This window comes from Myotis lucifugus, unplaced genomic scaffold (genome assembly GCF_000147115.1).
Source record: "Myotis lucifugus unplaced genomic scaffold, Myoluc2.0 scaffold_780, whole genome shotgun sequence".
NCBI lineage: Eukaryota > Metazoa > Chordata > Mammalia > Chiroptera > Vespertilionidae > Myotis > Myotis lucifugus.
In genome coordinates, this window is record NW_005871828.1 from 142,066 (window position 1) to 158,498 (window position 16,433).

General features: G+C 52.7%; 1 protein-coding gene across 8 annotated transcripts in view; it reads left to right on the plus strand.

Annotated features, from left to right (window-relative positions):
- Positions 1-14,691, plus strand: part of GOLGA3 (golgin A3) — a 31,064-nt gene extending 16,373 nt beyond the window's left edge. For 4 of the 8 annotated variants that reach the window (XM_023747032.1, XM_023747034.1, XM_023747037.1 and 1 more), the window contains 13 exons: positions 1,021-1,098; positions 2,080-2,358; positions 3,161-3,255; positions 3,697-3,913; positions 5,796-5,939; positions 6,549-6,746; positions 7,753-7,869; positions 8,087-8,226; positions 8,724-8,856; positions 9,064-9,186; positions 10,016-10,180; positions 10,952-11,115; positions 11,663-14,691. In XM_023747032.1, the coding sequence (XP_023602800.1) occupies positions 1,021-1,098; positions 2,080-2,358; positions 3,161-3,255; positions 3,697-3,913; positions 5,796-5,939; positions 6,549-6,746; positions 7,753-7,869; positions 8,087-8,226; positions 8,724-8,856; positions 9,064-9,186; positions 10,016-10,180; positions 10,952-11,115; positions 11,663-11,870 (2,061 nt within the window). In that variant the 3' untranslated portion in view covers positions 11,871-14,691. The remainder of the gene's footprint in view (positions 1-1,020; positions 1,099-2,079; positions 2,359-3,160; positions 3,256-3,696; positions 3,914-5,795; positions 5,940-6,548; positions 6,747-7,752; positions 7,870-8,086; positions 8,227-8,723; positions 8,857-9,063; positions 9,187-10,015; positions 10,181-10,951; positions 11,116-11,662) is intronic. The other 4 variants (XM_006106193.3, XM_014448201.2, XM_023747035.1 and 1 more) reach the window with 3 other exon arrangements.
- Positions 14,692-16,433: the final 1,742 nt, after the last annotated feature.

Genomic DNA, 16,433 nt, shown 5'->3' on the forward strand with positions numbered 1-16,433 from the left:
GTGTCAGTGCTGATGTTTGGTTCTTTCTTGAACCCCTTGTTTTGTAAAATGAAAGTGTGTCCAGGGCTGGGCCCAGGGCTTAGCTGAGGAAGGACCCACTCCCGCTGGTGGTGGCTGCGGGCCTGCGTCAGACACTGGGTGCTCAGAGCCAGGAAACGGTCTGTTTGGACTTAGAAGTAACCTGCCAGGAACACAGTTTCTGCCCCCGGATGACAGGCAGCTCAGACGGGAAAGCTGTGTGGAACTTTGTCTTTTCCGTCCTGTGTGCCTGAGTGGTGGGACCCACAGGACACAGTGGCAGGACAGTTGTGTCAGTGGGCGAAGTGGGCACACAGCCTGAGTGTCTGGGTGTGTGAACCTGACCTAGCATCCTCACCTGGGAGCCTTATGCCAACAGCTGGCATGACTGGAAACAGGTGAACATTAAAAATACAGACAGAGCAAGGAAGCTGCAGGGTGTGCAGGAAGTAGGCTTGGTGTCAGGGCATAATTTTGTCTTCTGATTCTACCCCATAGGCAACAGGGTGAGAAAACAATTAATGACATGTTCCTTTTGGGAAGTAAAATCGAGGGAGACTGTTTTCTCTGCAGACAGTGACCAAGCTAAGTTACTTTCTAGGACAGATGCGGAGGCAGTGCATCAAACCAGCAGGGGCGTAGTTACAGGAATTGTGCGGATTCTTTTGATAAATTTGAGTTTGAGTTTACTGACTGTTACTAAGAGGGACATCAGCTGACACTTGGAAAGCTCTGGAGGAGACATTTGTTGGTTCTAGGCATTATTGATCATGTCCGAGTTTCACCTGTATTGTTATTAACCAAGTCGCTGGTAGCTACACCTTGGATTAAGATAAGATAATTAGTCTAAAAATAGTGCATAGGAAGTGGTGGTGGCTTTCCTGACTCACTGGAAGCTGTCTTTCCCACCCTGACTTGGGGACTAGCATGCACGCCTGTCCCTCGAATGCACAGGGCCCTCCTGGAGCCCTCAGTAACACTGTGCACGCCTGTCCCTCGTAGGTGGAGCACCTGCAGGAAGACGCCAGCTCTCTGAAAAAGCAAATGCAGAAAATAAAGGAACAGTTTCTTCAACAGAAGGTAAAGTTGAGTTGTTGGTGTTCTTTATGTGAAATAAGTGTGTGAAAACAATCTTGTAAGTGGTTCAGTCACTTCACTAGAAAAAGTTGATCAAGAGCAAGGTAATGTCTAGATGTCTTCAATTTTTTTTTATCCTCATCAGTGGATATACTTATTGATTTTAGAGAGAGGGGATGGGGGAGAGGAGAGAGAGAGAGAGAGAGAGAGAGAAAGAAAGAAAGAAGAAAAAAAGAAAGAAAGATAGATTGATCAGCCGCCTCCTTTATACATCCCAGCCAGGGGTTGAAGCCGCAACCTAGGTATGTGCCCTGACCAGGAATCAAACCACAACCTTTCGGTGTGTGGGATGACACTCGACCAACCGAACCACCCGGCCAGGGCTAGACTCCTTCAGTTTCGAAAGGCCCTTGCTTGACTCTGAGGCATGCCCCTCACCCTCCCATTTTAATGTCTCCAGAGTCAGATGCATCCACGTGGGGTTGGCATCTGACCATGGGGATCATGCCCTGAGTGTGTGTCACCACACACAGGATGAGTTTCTGTTTAATGTGCTTGAAACAGTGCCACATGGCCCAGCCTTGACATAGGTCGTGGTGCACATGTGGTGTATGTGTGTGTTCGTGAAGTCCATCCATGTGGGAGGGATGAGGGAGCGTTGCCAGCCCAGGGTCTGAGGAGGGATGGCCCCTGAGGGAGCGTGCTGAAGGGCGTAGGCTTTATCATCAGGGACAGCCTGTCAGCCAGGAGTGCAGCTCGGAGAAGGAATTGCCAGAATCCCAGGGAAGACAGGCGGTTAAGGCACCAGCAGCTGGCGTGACACCTCCACACTTTGCCCAGACTTGTTCAGGAGCGAAATAATGGGGTGTCTCAGTTGATCGTGTCTTTGGTTTGGCGAAATATGTTATCTTTAGCCCCAGGTAAGTGGTGAGCATGTTTGTGTAAGCCAAGTGTCCCTGGGTGGCCCGCCCACACTGGCTGCAGCTCCTGTCCTGGCAGGTGATGGTGGAGGCCTACCGGCGGGACACCGCCTCCAAAGACCAGCTCATCAGCGAGCTCAAGGCCACGAAGAAGAGGCTGGACTCGGAGGTGAAGGAGCTGAGGCAAGAGCTGATGCAGGTCCAAGGGGACAAGAAGTCCATGGAGGCGGAGCAGGCGCGCTTGCAGAAGGAGGTGTCCCGAGTGCAGCAGCAGATGGCGGCTCTCGAAGGGCATCTGGAGTCGGTGCAGAGAGAGCGCGATGAGATGGAGACCCACCTGCAGGTCTGGGGATGCGCCGATGGTGAAGGCTCCGCTGTGCGGGGCTCCCGTGTTCCAGGCCGAAGCAGCTGTTTCAAGCTCTGGGCCGTGGGAGCTGGCGAGGGGTGTGGAGCGGTGCCGGGACTGGGGTTCATGTGCACAGGTCCCATGGTTGAGGAGAGGCCAGCGTGCAGGTGGGAGCCTGGTGGAGCTGGCGGTGACAGTGAGGCCAAAGGTGCCTGAGGGCAGGGAGAGCGAGACCTCAGTGCAGAGGCCTGCTGGGTCTGAGGGGCAATTCCTGAGATGAGAAATGGGGGACATGTCAGATCAAGGCTGTTTGACATGTGAGATATTTTAAAGTCCAGGAGAGGGCCAGGTGGGATGCAGGTGGGCAGATTGGCTCGAGGCTGGCAAGCTGAGAGATTTGAGAACAGACGGTGTTGGAGCCAGGTGGGTGCAGGTTGAGCTGCAGGAGCCAGGGGCTGGGTATGGGACACCTGCAGCCGCGAGAACACGTGTCCTCATGGGTGTGCTTAGGGCAGCGAGCGGGGCCAGGAGGAGGCCAAGGCCCCTGAACCAGTTCACGGTCACTCTCCGGGTGCTGGGGCGCCCACGAGGAGGGAGTCCTTCCCGTCCTCGCTCTGACACAAGCAGCTCGGGACACTGGACCTCTCTGAAGCTGCCATTTGTAAAGGGCACAGCTCTGTCAGGGCCTTCAAAGCCCACGTGCTCGAGGCAGCCCCGAAATGGCTGGGGACCTGGATTGTGTCCGCACGGCTGCCTCGGCGGCGGGGCTTGTGCTCACGGTCTTCTCCCTCCTGTGCAGGCTCTGCAGTTCGACAGACAGCAGGTGGCTGCGCTGACAGAGGCCAACAAGGGGCTCCAGGCCCAAGTGGAAGAGCTGCGGCAGGAAGCCGCCAGGTGAGCACTGGGCCTCCCCTTCTGCGTGTATTTTCATTTGAGGTTTGTGTCCTGCACTGTGCTCGTGTCAGCCTGCGATTTACGTGTGAGCCCGTGGTTGGGCTCATTGCTCTGTCCTGTTGGGTTAGGAGCATGTGAACGGCGTTCGGAAGAGCTGGGCGACAGAATGGGAACACGTGCAGGTGGAAGCATAGAAATGGGGTGTCTCGGGTTTGAGCTGGTGTGCTCGAACACGGGCCTGGCGTCCAGGTTCAGGTGCTGGCAGGTGGCTCTGCTGGCAGGGCTTGAGCGCAGTGCTGCAGGACTGCAACACCAGCCTCGTCTGCTTACTTTATAAAATGTTGGGAGGGCTCTTGAATCTAGGGGTGCAGGAGTGGGGGAGGTGGAGCTGGAGGCAGTAAGGGAGACTTGAGACGGCCTATCCTGTCTGGCATGCCCCAGGGCCATCAGCGAACAGAAGCAGAGGGTGACACGGCTGGGCTCGGACCTGAGCAGCGCTCAGAAGGAGATGAAGAGCAAGCACAAGGCCTACGAGAGCGCCGTGAGCATCCTGAGCCGCCGCCTGCAGGAGGCCCTCACCGCCAAGGAGGCAGCTGAGGCTGAGCTGAGCCAGCTGAGAGCCCAGGCGGCCGATGGCGCCAGCGACCTCGTGCTGCGCGTGCGTACCGCATTTGCTCAGGCCCGTCGCGGCTTCTCAGGGTGGGACGTGGGGCTATGAGCATTTCCCCTGAGACCCTCCTAGAATCCTAGGAAAGGGGCAGAATGAGTGTGTGGGCAGCTCTTCTCTAGAATTCATCGTGGTATAAACGTGACCAGGGATGTGAGCTGCACACAGTGCTCGCCGTGTCCCTGTGCACCTGCGAGTGTGCGGGTCAGCTCTGGTGAGTGTGAAACAATCCAGAAAAGCGTTTCGGGGGAGGTGGCATCTGACTGGCCTTGAATAAATGAGGCTTTGGGGTGGACAGGTCGGTGTCGCAGCAGAGGGTCCTGGGAAGGTGAGCCGGGGTCACGGCGTGTGTTGCGGACTGACAGCTCAGGCTGGGTGAGACCTTTGGCTCTCCTGTTGAAGGACAGTGAGGCCAGGAGAGGCTGCGATAGAAAGAACCAGAACACATGCGGTGGCAGCATGAAAACGGGATTGCTCGGGTTCGAGCCAGTGTGCTCAGCACGGCCCGGCGTCCAGGTTCATGTGCTGGCAGGTGGCCTCATCCTGGAGGAATCGGGGAAGGTCAGTGTCAAGAGCCCAAAGCCTTTTTTTAAAAACGATATGTATGTTTTTATTGATTTGAGAGAGAGAGGAAGGGAGAGGGGGAGAGAGATAGAAACACCAATGATGAGAGAGAAACATCAGTCGGCTGCCTCCTGCACGCCCCCTACTGGGAATTGAACCACGACCTCCTGGTTCATGGGTGGATGCTCAACCACTGAGCCACACAGGCCAGGCCCAAAGCCTTTTGCTTATAGATTATGTTTAAGATAATGGGAGGCTGTCCCCAAGCAGCATGGAGGACGCGAAGCAGGAGGGAGCTCCTGGCTGGGGCATGGGGTTGAGTTCATGTCATGAAGGTTTTCAGACTGGCTTAGGGCCCTGCCAGCTTTGGGTCTGATTGTTTCCTTTCACGTTTGCTGCTTGGAGTAAAATTCTACATGAGTAAACTACTGTGCATTTCACCTATTGCTCTCCAGCACAAGCTGTTTCACTTTGTTTAGCAATTGTGTCTTCTCTCGTGAAGTGTATTTTCGTCTCCTCGACTTACCATAGCATGCTATCTTTTTGCCGAATTGTTAAATACTCCTCCTCACCTGCTTACTTTATAAAATGTTGGGGGGGAGAATTTATTCAATTACAATTTCCCTTCTACTGTAAAACATTTCTGTCTGTTCTGTTAATTCTTGTGTTTAGATGGCAGGTGGGAGGGTAAAGCCTGTAGACTCTGCCTTCTGCTGCTGCAGGAGCTCAGCCTGAGAGCCACCTGCTGTTCAGTCTGCTCTCAGCAGGTGTGAGGTGGACCTGGGCAGTTGCTCACCTTCCTGGTCCTCAGTAATAGGCCAGAGTGAGGCAAATAGTTAGATCAGTGATGGCGAACCTATGACACGCATGTCAGAGGTGACACGTGAACTCATTTTTTTGGTTGATTTTTCTTTGTTAAATGGCATTTAAATATATAAAATAAATATCAAAAATATAAGTCTTTGTTTTACTGTGGTTGCAAATATCAAAAAGTTTCTATACGTGACACGGCTCCAGAGTTAAGTTAGGGTTTTTCAAAATGCTGATTTTGATAACTCTTACCTGCAAGTCAACCGTTCCTGTGTTTTCAAAGGACTTAACTGAGGGCGTTTTGTTTGTGAGTCGCTGTGTGCATGCAGGTTAGTTAAGTCCTCTTAAGGGACGGGAAGTGCTGTGAGAAGCGCTCACCTGCCTGTGTGGCCGGCAGCCTCTCAGGGTCGGGCGATGCAGGGCTACGCGGAGGGAGGTTAGCCCTGCCACAGCCATATCGAAGTCCATGACCCGGTTCACCTTTCTGTCCTGCCGTTAGGAGAGAATCCAGGCCCTGGAGGTGGAGTTGCAGACCGTGGGCCACAGCAAGGTGATGCTGGAGAAGGAGCTGCAGGAGGTCATCGCGCTGACTACCCAGGAGCTGGAGGAGTACCGGGAGAAGGTGCTGGAGCTGGAGGACGAGGTAGGCGAGCTCGCGATCACATGCAGAGTGGACAGGCCACCCCACTCCTGGGGCAGCTCTGGAGCAGGGAAAGGGGCCCTGGAGCATCAGAGCCCGGCCCGTGTGCCTGCCCTGTCAGCTCTGCCCTCGCACACTGTTCAGTGCTTCTTTGGATCTGTGACCACCCAGGTGCTGGACTCCACCACGCACGTAACACCTGACCCAGGAGGACTCCCCCACGCACGTAACACCTGCCCCAGCAAGGAGGAGTGACCACTGCCTCCGTGCGGTGGGCATCGGAGGGCTTGTGGCAGCTGTGCTCCCGACCAATACGCTCTTATTTTATTGTTTGTTAATCCTCAACTGAGGATATTTTTTCCATTGCTTTTCAGAGAGCGGAAGGGAGGGAGAGGGGACACTGAACTCACCGGCCAGGGCACTCGTACACTCTTGTTGCAAATACCAAGGAGCCTGGCTCAGACAGGCTGGACTGTAAAGATCCCGCATGACCGTCAGGCCCCAAGACGGCGCTGCCCCCGCCCGGTGTGGTGCGCCGTGTCCTGTCGCTGCGTTTCATGCTGGCTGTTCCCATTTCTGGTGACTGTATAACTTCACTGGCATTTGTTTCAGCTTCAGGAATCCAGAGGCTTTAGGAGGAAGATAAAGCGCCTTGAAGAGGCAAATAGGAAGTTGGCTTTGGAGTTGGAGCACGAACGGGGGAAGCTCACCGGCCTTGGACAGTCCAATGCGGCTTTGCGGGAGCACAACAGCGTGTTGGAGACGGCGCTGGCCAAGAGGGAGGCCGACCTCGTGGAGCTGAACCTTCAGGTACTGACTCGCACCACGGGGGAGAGGCAGGCAGCCTCCCGGGCTTACCTTGTCTGTGTGCCGCTGTCACAGCTCCTGCAGGGAACGTGCACACAGCCCAGAGTCCGCCCATAACTGAGTCCCAGGAGAGCTTGGGGTGGCGACTCCTGCTGGGCCAGGTGGGCCTTCCCCAGCCAGGGCAGTTGCCCTGTAAGTAAGGGACTACTTACAGGGGTCTCACTCCAGACCTTGTCCTTGCCTCAGGCTCCACAGCCTCTGGTGACTGGGGAAGCTGGGTGTTTCAGCGATGTCCTCCCTGGCCAGCAGTGGCCTTGGATTTTTCGACCATCAGAGAGTTTACAGACTTATTCTTATTTTATTTTATTTTATTTTATTTTATTTTATTTTATTTTATTTTATTTTTGTTAATCCTCACTCAAGGATATTTTTCCATTGATTTTTAGAATGAAAGGGAAGGAAAGGGGTGCGGGGGTTTACAGAGAGAGACAGAGAGAGAAACATCGATGTGAAAAAGACACATCGATTGGTGGCCTCCTGCACATGTCCCGACCTGACCAGGGATTGAACCTGCAACCCAGGTACATGCCCTTCCTTGACTGGGAATCAAACCCGTGACCCTTTGATGCATGGGCTGGCACTCTAACCACTGAGCAACTGCATCCAGGGCTCTTACAGACTTCTGTGCGGCACTGCTGCCCACCACCTGCATCACCCCCCTCACCAGGGAGGTGTTGGCTTACAGCCCTGATTCACGTGCCTCCTGTTGGCCATAGGCTTGAGTATGGTCATGTGGTCATGCTTCTGCCACCTCAGATGTGTGTTTGTGTCTCCAGAAATGGAATCTCCACGCTTCCTGTTTCCCACGCTTGGTGGTAACATGTTGTGAGACCTGTGCCACCCACTGCTGCGCCCCCTGTGTGGCGCCAATCACAGTGCCCCTGCTCTGTCCTGGGTTCTGCAGGCCGTGGCACTGGTGTCCTTCCTGACTCCCCTCTCTGTGCTGCAGGTTCAGGCCATCATGCAGCGCAAGCAGGAGGAGGACCGCCAGATGAGGCAGCTCGTGCAGGCCTTGCAAGCTGCACTGGAGAGAGAGAAGCTGGAAGTGCACAGCCTCAGGGAACAGGTGTGTGGCCGCGTCTGACCAGGTCCACCGCATTGCCACGTGCAGCCTTTGCAGGGCACGTTTTCAGTGTCTGAAACTGGGTGCAGGCCTCTGCCTCCAGGTCATAAGGGCATGGGTGATGTGGGGGCTGGAGAGCACTGGTGCCCATCAGGACAAGTGAGGGCAAAGGGGTGCTGCTCCTGCCTTTGCCCTGCTGAAGCCGGTGTCCTCCTTCCAGGTGGCTGCAGCCAAAGTAGAAGCAAGGCACAACCAGCGCCACTTCAAGGCCGCCACCTTGGAGCTGAGTGAGGTGAAAAAGGAGCTGCAGGCCAAGGAGCTCCTGGTGCAGACGCTGCAGGCGGCGGCTGAGCGTCTCCAGTGAGTGTCCACAGGCCGAGGAGAGGCTGGCTGGCAAGGGTCCCCACCAGGGCTCTCCCCCCAGGTCCAGTTAGCGCACTCAGGTCACCCTTGAGCAGGTCTGGGAAGGAGAAACATCTGACCCCGTCTCAAGAAGCTCGCGCTTCACCCACATGTTTCAGTCCTGACGCTGCCGTCCCCTCTGCCCCTTCGGTCCCGCATTGAGAACAGTCCCCAGTGTGAGGGATGTGCCCACCTCCGGGGCTCACTGTCGGCTCCGAGGAGGGCAGCTCTATCGCACGTGTGCAGGGATGCACAGCGGTCCCTGTGACACTCCTCCCACGGTGATCCTGGGGGTTTGTGAGGCTCAGGTGAGACCGTGCACGCAATGCTCCTAGACGGTCCTGCCCAGAGGGAGCAGGAGGTGAGCTCACCCAGGGCGGGTCGCAGTGAGCGACACCATTGGGGCTGGCCGTGTCCGGTGGCACCCATTGTGTCTGCCTTGTTTCCTGCCCCAGGCTTCAGGAGGGGACACATGCCCAGGAAGTCGCCCAGTTCCAGGCAGAGCTTTCAGAGGCACGGACCCAGCTACAGCTCCTGCAGCAGCAGTTGGATGAGCAGCTGAGCAAACAACCTGTGGGCAACCAGGAGGTGATGTTGGGGACAGCTTTGCATCCCAGCTCACAGGACTGCAGGGCTGGGCTCTGTGCTGGGCACGCTGAGCCCCTTGGTTCCCTGTCCGCTTGAAGGGACAGTGATTTGTTCTAAGTGTGACATTATACAAGACACAGAGAGAGCACTTTTTGTGCAGGAAGGCCACTGTGAAATTCTTTTGCTCATGTGACTTCCCTCCTACAGATGGAAAACCTCAAGTGGGAGGTGGATCAGAAGGAGAGAGAAATCCAGTCCCTGAGGCAGCAGCTGGACCTAAGCGAGCAGCAGAGCAGGCGGGAGCTGGACGGGGCCGAGCGGGCTCTGCAGGTACCAGGCGCACGACAGGCCGATTTCCCTTAGATGGTCGTGACTTGCGCCATCACTGTGCCCGCCGCATCTGTGGTAACTGGGAACCGTGGGGCCATGTTACCCCGTTTCACAAGGACATCTTGGTCACACAGCCGACGAGGCTGAGGACACCAGAGCCTGGTGCCCCACTGGGCTGATCTGAAATGTAGCGTGATTGTCACAGCACGTGAGAGGCCACCAGTCAGGACGCACGGCTCCACGTGGCGTCTGGGACAGTCCTGACTGCTCAGGGGGGATGAGGAGCGTGGCTTGACTGACAACCAGAGTTGACTTTGCTTCTTTCTCAGTAGCTGAACCCGGGATTCACAGAGGATCCCTGGGGTTCATTGTAGGTGTGGTCAGGGCAGCGTCACTGGCTCCTGACAGAAGCCCTGTCACTGGGGTAAGAACAGGGGGATGTGCCCTGGCCGGTTCGGCTCAGTGGATAGAGTGTCAGCCTGTGAACTGAAGGGTCACAGGTTCAATTCCGGGCAAGGGCACATGCCCGGGTTGCGGGCTCGATCCCCAGTGCAGAAGGCAGCCAGTCAGTGATTCTCATCGACATTTCTCTCCCTCCCCCTCTCTCCCTTCCTCTCTAAAATCAATACAAATATTTTTAAAAAAGAGAACGGGGGATGTGAGAGTAACTGTGAGCATCACAGTCTCAACTGCTGGGAGGAGCTAGAGCCAGGAAGGGGCCTCCGACAGCAGCCCGTGCTTTCCTGTCCCCCTAGACTGCGGCACACGGAGCTCTCTGCTGTGCACTGAGATCTTGTAGCTTTGAAAACTCTGACCTGCCTTCCCTTAGAACATCAAGTCTGAGCTGGAGGTGATGCGGGAAGACCTGTCCGTGACCCAGAAGGACAAGTTCATGCTTCAGGTGAAAGTGTCGGAACTGAAGAACAACATGAAAACTCTGCTACAGCAGAACCAGCAGCTCAAGCTGGACCTGCGACGCGGCGCGGCCAAGACGGTGAGCAGTGTGCCTCAGGAACGGGCCTACGGCGGGGCGGGCGGGTTCTCTGACACAGTTATGTGGGACCGCGTTCAGCAACTACCGTGTGGAAGTAAGTGGCAGAGAACTCTGCTTGGACAACAGGCCACATCATTTTATTTTATTTTCTACTCGGTTGTTTGCTTCTTTTCATGAGTTCAGGTGCCATTTTGTTGACTGGGCTTTGTAAACCCCAGTGAGGCCCTGGTGTGCTGTGTTAGCAAGATCCCTGGCCCTCGGCGAGTCCGGCTGGGACACAGCTTGGGCCTGCGGATCCCAGAACCCCAAGGCTGCGGTCACCGGCCCTGCTCCGGTTGTCTGCATGCAGTGTGTCTCTCCTCAGTGTGTCCGCATGTTTCCCTGGTCAGGAAAGTAGCTTAGATTCAGAGCTTTATTACCAACGTTTGTCTATCTGTGCAGAAGTTTGACGTCTTACAAACGGAAGTCGTCTGGGTTGGAAAATTGACTTAATTTTTTAGGGACTCTCAGAGTCAGGTTGTGGTGTCTCCTGGAAAAGCCCACGTGGGAGCTCTCGGTTAGGGCTCAGCTCTGTCCTGTGCCGGGACTGGGGTTGGCTCTCACCTGCAGTAGGAAGGCTGTCTGCTAGGCCAGCATTTCCCGAATCCCTGAGGCTGCCTGCTCCGTGGGCACAGACAAGCCGATGTGCCTTCTCAGGGTCACGTGGGGCTGGGAGGCAGGTCAGGAAGCACCTGTGACGGCAGAGAGCTCACCGTGCGCTTTTATGAACAGAGAAAGGAACGGAGAGGCGAGGCCAGCCCTTCCAGCCCCGTAACGCCGGTGAAGGTCCCCGACTGCCCCGTCCCGGCCTCACTGCTGGAGGAGCTGCTGAGGCCCCCGCCCGCCGTGAGCAAGGAGCCCCTGAGGAACCTCAACAGCTGTCTCCAGCAACTGAAGTATGGCGGGCTCTGTCTCATGTCGTTTAGTCTCTGAGTCACATGTTTAACTTGGCAGAGTCTCTGTTGCAACACTGAATGCCCACCCAGGGCTGAGCAGGTCTGTGTTAAGTGGGGTCACATTGTAAGGTGAGAGTTGCCTGCAGCTAAATGGCTCTGAGAAACCCTAAGTCACCAGGACCTGAGCCTTTAAATTCCTCTTGCTGTTTGGAAGGCATGGCCATGTGGGGGCATCTTTTCTGACCCTGTGAGGGAAGCTACGTGAGCCCCTCAACTCTGTCTTCCTCGTTGTCCCTGAGCAGAAGCCGTGTGTGCAGAGCCTTGCGGCCTATTGGCCTCTGTGTGGCGCTGAGAACAGCGTCCAGGGTCCCTGCAGTTCTGTGACCCGTCTGTGTAGCTGGTGCAAATAGGGAGGTTCTTTTGGTCCCTGAAGGCACCACATGTGTGAGCGAACGGCCATCCAGTTGAAGCTTGTCAGGCTCATGTCCATCTTGGGGAAGCGATGGCATCTGACTAGCCTTCCTACCTTTGCCTCTTGTGTCCCCAGGCAGGAGATGGACAGCCTGCAGCGCCAGATGGAGGCACACGCCGTCACCGTGCACGAGTCACTGTCCTCATGGACTCAGGGGGACCCTGCTTCCCTGGGCGACCAGGCCCCCCCCGGAGGAGACACCGAGCCACCCGGTCCCAGCAGCACCTCCAGAGAGCGGCTGGGAACAGCCTCTGCCGAGCACGCCCATGCTGAGTGTGTGTGATTGTCCCTCACCAGGGACCTTAAGTTCTGCGTTTGCTTTGCAAGAAGTGAAATAACAGGGGAGCCACCTGCAGGTCACAACCAGCTTCCCCAGAAGTGACCAAACCTTCAAACCCTAGTGAGCTCTCAGTGACAGTGTTAGAAGGTGTCTGGGGCCACTTGCAGGAGGCGAACCCTCACCAGTGATATAGACGCTGCTCTGTGGCCACCGGTCCTGGGGAACCTGGTCGTGGGCCCACTTCCTCACTTCACCTCCCCGCGGAAGTGAAATTTTGCACCTTTGGTTTTTATTTTCACAGCCATCCCACCATAGGATGTGTATGTAAATACTGAGAATCGTAACCTAATCTTTAAAAAGTATGTCCCGTATTATTTAAAAATGACCTGAATTATCTGCTTTTCGATTGCCTTTTGAAAATCTGCTGTCAGGAAATAATGTACATGTAGGATTAAGGGATGTCAGTAAGAAAATTATATTTTAAGAAATATAATTATTTTATTTACCTCCTAAAACCAAATATTCTTAGAGCATTCTTTCTTGTTTTTGTTTCACTTTATTTTTGAGTGTCTTCTCCTTGTCTAAGTGCACGATGCCCAGCTGTCCAACCGCCCTGCTTGGCCTCACCACCCCCAGGCAACATGGCTTGTCCAGGCCGCACCTTCTGTGCCCAAGTGGCAGTGTCCACCAGGACCTACGATGGTCGGAGACACGCTGGGCTCAGTGGTGATGGCTGTCAGGTCTGAGGTGCTGTAATGACCAGGCACCCGGAGTGTGTGAGGTTCACCTGTACATGTCCCACCTGAAGTCCTTACACCCAGCAGAAACGGACGGACTGTGGGACTTGAGGGTTATAAGTTTGTCCCCAAGTTTGCTAAGAAAATCTAAAATAGTATTTATTGTAATAAGTCAGAGTGAGGTGGCTGCATGTGCACCCTGTGCGGATCTGCTGCTCTGAGGGGGGGGTGACCTGTCCAGATCCGACATCATGCCAGCCTGTGTGCTGTGTCTTGTGTCTTGTTTGTGGAGAAAACAATATATATTTTTATTGGTTTGAGAGAGGAAGGAAGAGGGAGAGAGAGAAACATCAGTAATGAGAGAGACTCATTGATCGGCTGCCTCCCACACACCCCCTATTGGGGATCAAGCCAAAATCCAGGCATGTGCCCTGACCAGGAATCAAACCTTGACCTCCTGGTTCGTAGGTTGACACTCAACCACTGAGTCACACCGGCCTAGAGAAAACAGTGGTATTTTTAAGCTGTCCGTGTTCTCTTAGAATGTGCTGTCATAAGGTTCGTTGATAAAGTAGCGTTAACCACAAAGACGTTTAGAGTTTAAAGAAGGGTCCCTAGTAAGTATTGGGACTTCTAAATACATCTCTCATTGGTACAGGGTCCATCTTGAAACAATACTTGAAAACTCATTATAAATGTATCCTACTTTTCATAATAAGTTGGAAAGCATTTTTGACAAAATTGTTTTTGTGCCATTGGAAGAGAAACATGGTAATTTATGTTCTTAGTTACTTTGGCTGCATTATTCTGGTTTTAATTTTAAAACCAAGACATGGCACCCAGCCCTGTGCCTCCGTGGCTCTCAGACTCCCCAGGGAAGACCTGCCACTGCCTCCATGTCCTTCTCTCGGGAAAAGCTCACCCTGAACGCACCCATCGAGGGGAGGCCGTCTCTGTCCTTGCCGCCTTCCTTCTCCTGTGCCTCCACCATCCTCGGTGCCCATTCTTCAGCTCAGCCAGCACCTGGCCGGCTTTGGTCCCGGCTTCGGGCGCGGCTGCTGCTTGCTTATCTCCACCGGACTGACTGCTTCCTCCCAAGATGGGATGTGTTCTTCTGTTCTGGGCAGAAGTGGAATTGGGAATTAACTCATGAGAAACAGCAGTCAAGTCCAGAGTCCGTATAACCCAGATTCGCCATCGCCTGTGTGTGGCTCTTCATCCTGTGTGACGAACGCCGTCCTGTCCTCACTCGGGAAGTTGGCTCGGGCACCTGATGTCCTTACTTGCTTTTCTTACGTTTCAAAAAAACTATTGCAATGTCATTATCATTGATTTCTCCACAATGCACACCAGGTAGATGCCACAGATCTGAGAGGCTTTGTTCTACAGGGTGGGCAAAAGCATGGAAAACATTTCATATGGAAAAATAATACGATAATAATACAAGAATGAACTTCTGTGCACTCACAGCTGTAAACCTACTTTTGCCCCGCTCTGTTTGGAGGGATCAGAGGCGTTTGGTTCGGGTGTGAAACAGGCTCTTGTCCCGGGTCCAGGGCGCAGCATCCACTGGGCAGTGGCCTGCGGCCAGGGCGTGAGGAAGTCTCCTCGAGCCCCTTGCAGCTTAGGCCTCCCTTGGGGTTACTGCAGGTCACCGTGACAACATTTCTACTTCATGCGTATCTTTCTTAACAAAAGTTCAATGTGGTGTGTGAAGATTCTGGGGTGAGGGACCAGCGTGACCCCCCCTTCAGGGACCCACACGACGTGGACAGGCCTGTGACGTGTGAGACACTCAGCCTTATTCACGCAATGACCACGTCCCGGGCGCGTCCCATGGTGGTGGTCTCAGGTTATAAGAGAGTCTTCGGGGGGATGTTTTAGACGGTCTGAGACACTCAGTTTTAAGTTATTCATTTCTATTAAAAATTTCCTCATAAAAGGGAGTCCTCAAGTTGGGGCTGTTCAGGGGAAAGATGTCATCGTGCACCACAAATTGTAACTTTAAAAAGCATGTTGATTTTTTATAAATTTAAGCGTGCTTGGGAATTCCTTAAATTTTGTGCAATAAACTATTTTTTGTTAAATATTTTCATATCTCATTGGTGGGTGGGGTTCCACATTTTAGGAGTAACACTTACATTGTTACTCTGTTGAAATACTTGTCTCCAAAGAATTTTACTGTTTTGCCAAAGTTTCAGACAGGCTGTGAAATCCAGCATCACGTGGTGGCTCGAGTTGCCCGTATCGTTGCCTCTCTGTCTCCGCATCACCTGGCTGCCACATGCAAGTTAGTCTCAAGAGGGGAGTTGACAGGAATGGGGGGGGTGTTGAGGGGGGGCGAACAAAGGGTGTTGGCCGTTTGAGCTGCAGAGGGTCCACACATATACCCTCTTCTGAGGTGTTGGCCAGCCCTCTGCCCTGCTGATGCTTCTGATGATAGCAGGACCGTAAGTCTGTTTTTTTTCTTTTCTTTTTTGTGTTAATCCTCACACAAGGATATTTTTCCATTGATTTTTAAGGAGAGTGAAAGAGAGAAGGAAAGACAGAAACATTGATGTGAGAGAAACATAAAATTTTTTTCTAACTTCAGAAATACTTACTTATAATTTCTCTTATTGTAGTTCTCCCACTACCGCTTCTGGCAATTTCATATACATATTCATAAAGTAATTGTGACAACCTTCAGGAGTAATAGTCACTACAGAATGATTAATAGCATCTGTTAAACGTTCATGGTTTGAAGGGTCTGTCAAAATATATCTCAGGCAGAACTTAACTTTTGAAAAAACTTCTTCAGTGGGATTCATCATGGAAAATATGGTGGCAGGAATAGTAAGGTATGCCTCGTCTGACCAACAAGATCACATACGTCCTGGGTTTTATGGAAGCTTACATTGTCCAAAACCAACCACATCCTCCAAATTATCGTCATCCAGTTTCTGCAGTAACCTGCAGAGAAAGTTGTAAAAAAAATATTTGAAGTAACAGGAATGTGCAATCACTTCATGCCACACCATTCCCTGAATGCTGGTTGCTGCAATTAGGGAAACATTTTGTCCTCTAATCGTTGGCATGGTCACATGGGCTGGTGTATTAACTTTTGATGACGCCTTTGTTCCCCGAAGATGGTATTTAAACCCGATTCATCAATGAATATGATTTTTTTTGTCTTGGTTCAGGGATGTTTCAAGAAAAATTTAACACATACACTCTGTGCATCTCCATTGTTCTGAGTTTCAAGGATCAGCTTGAAAAGATGCACACTTTAATGTGATCCTTCATTGTTTCAGCACATTCTCAATAGAACTTGTGCTTAGTTCTACATATTCATATTGGAGAATCTTCTCATGAATTCCTTTTAAAGTTACAAATGGATTTTCTTCAATTACTTGGTAGATTTTGTTTATTATTGAGGCGTTTAACTTGCTACTTCTCTTACCTCCATTTTTTTCTATCATCACACAACCATTCTTATGCCAGTAAATAATTGACTTTGCCGTATTGTTATTTTTAAATATATTTTTATTGATTTCAGAGAGGAAGGAGAGGGAGAGATACAAATCAATGATGAAAGAAATTCATCCATCAGCTGCCTCATACACGCCCCCCACTGGGAATCAAGCCCGCAACCTGGGTATGTGCCCTTGACCAGAATCAAACCTGGGACCCTTCAGTCCACAGGCCGATGCTCTATCCAATGAGCCAAACCAGCCAGGGCATGCCGTATTGTTTTTAATACCAGTGACTGCAGCTGATTCATTTACCATTCCACCACCTTTGGGACATTTTATAAAAACCTTCTCTTTATTGTGGCTGGCACAACCAT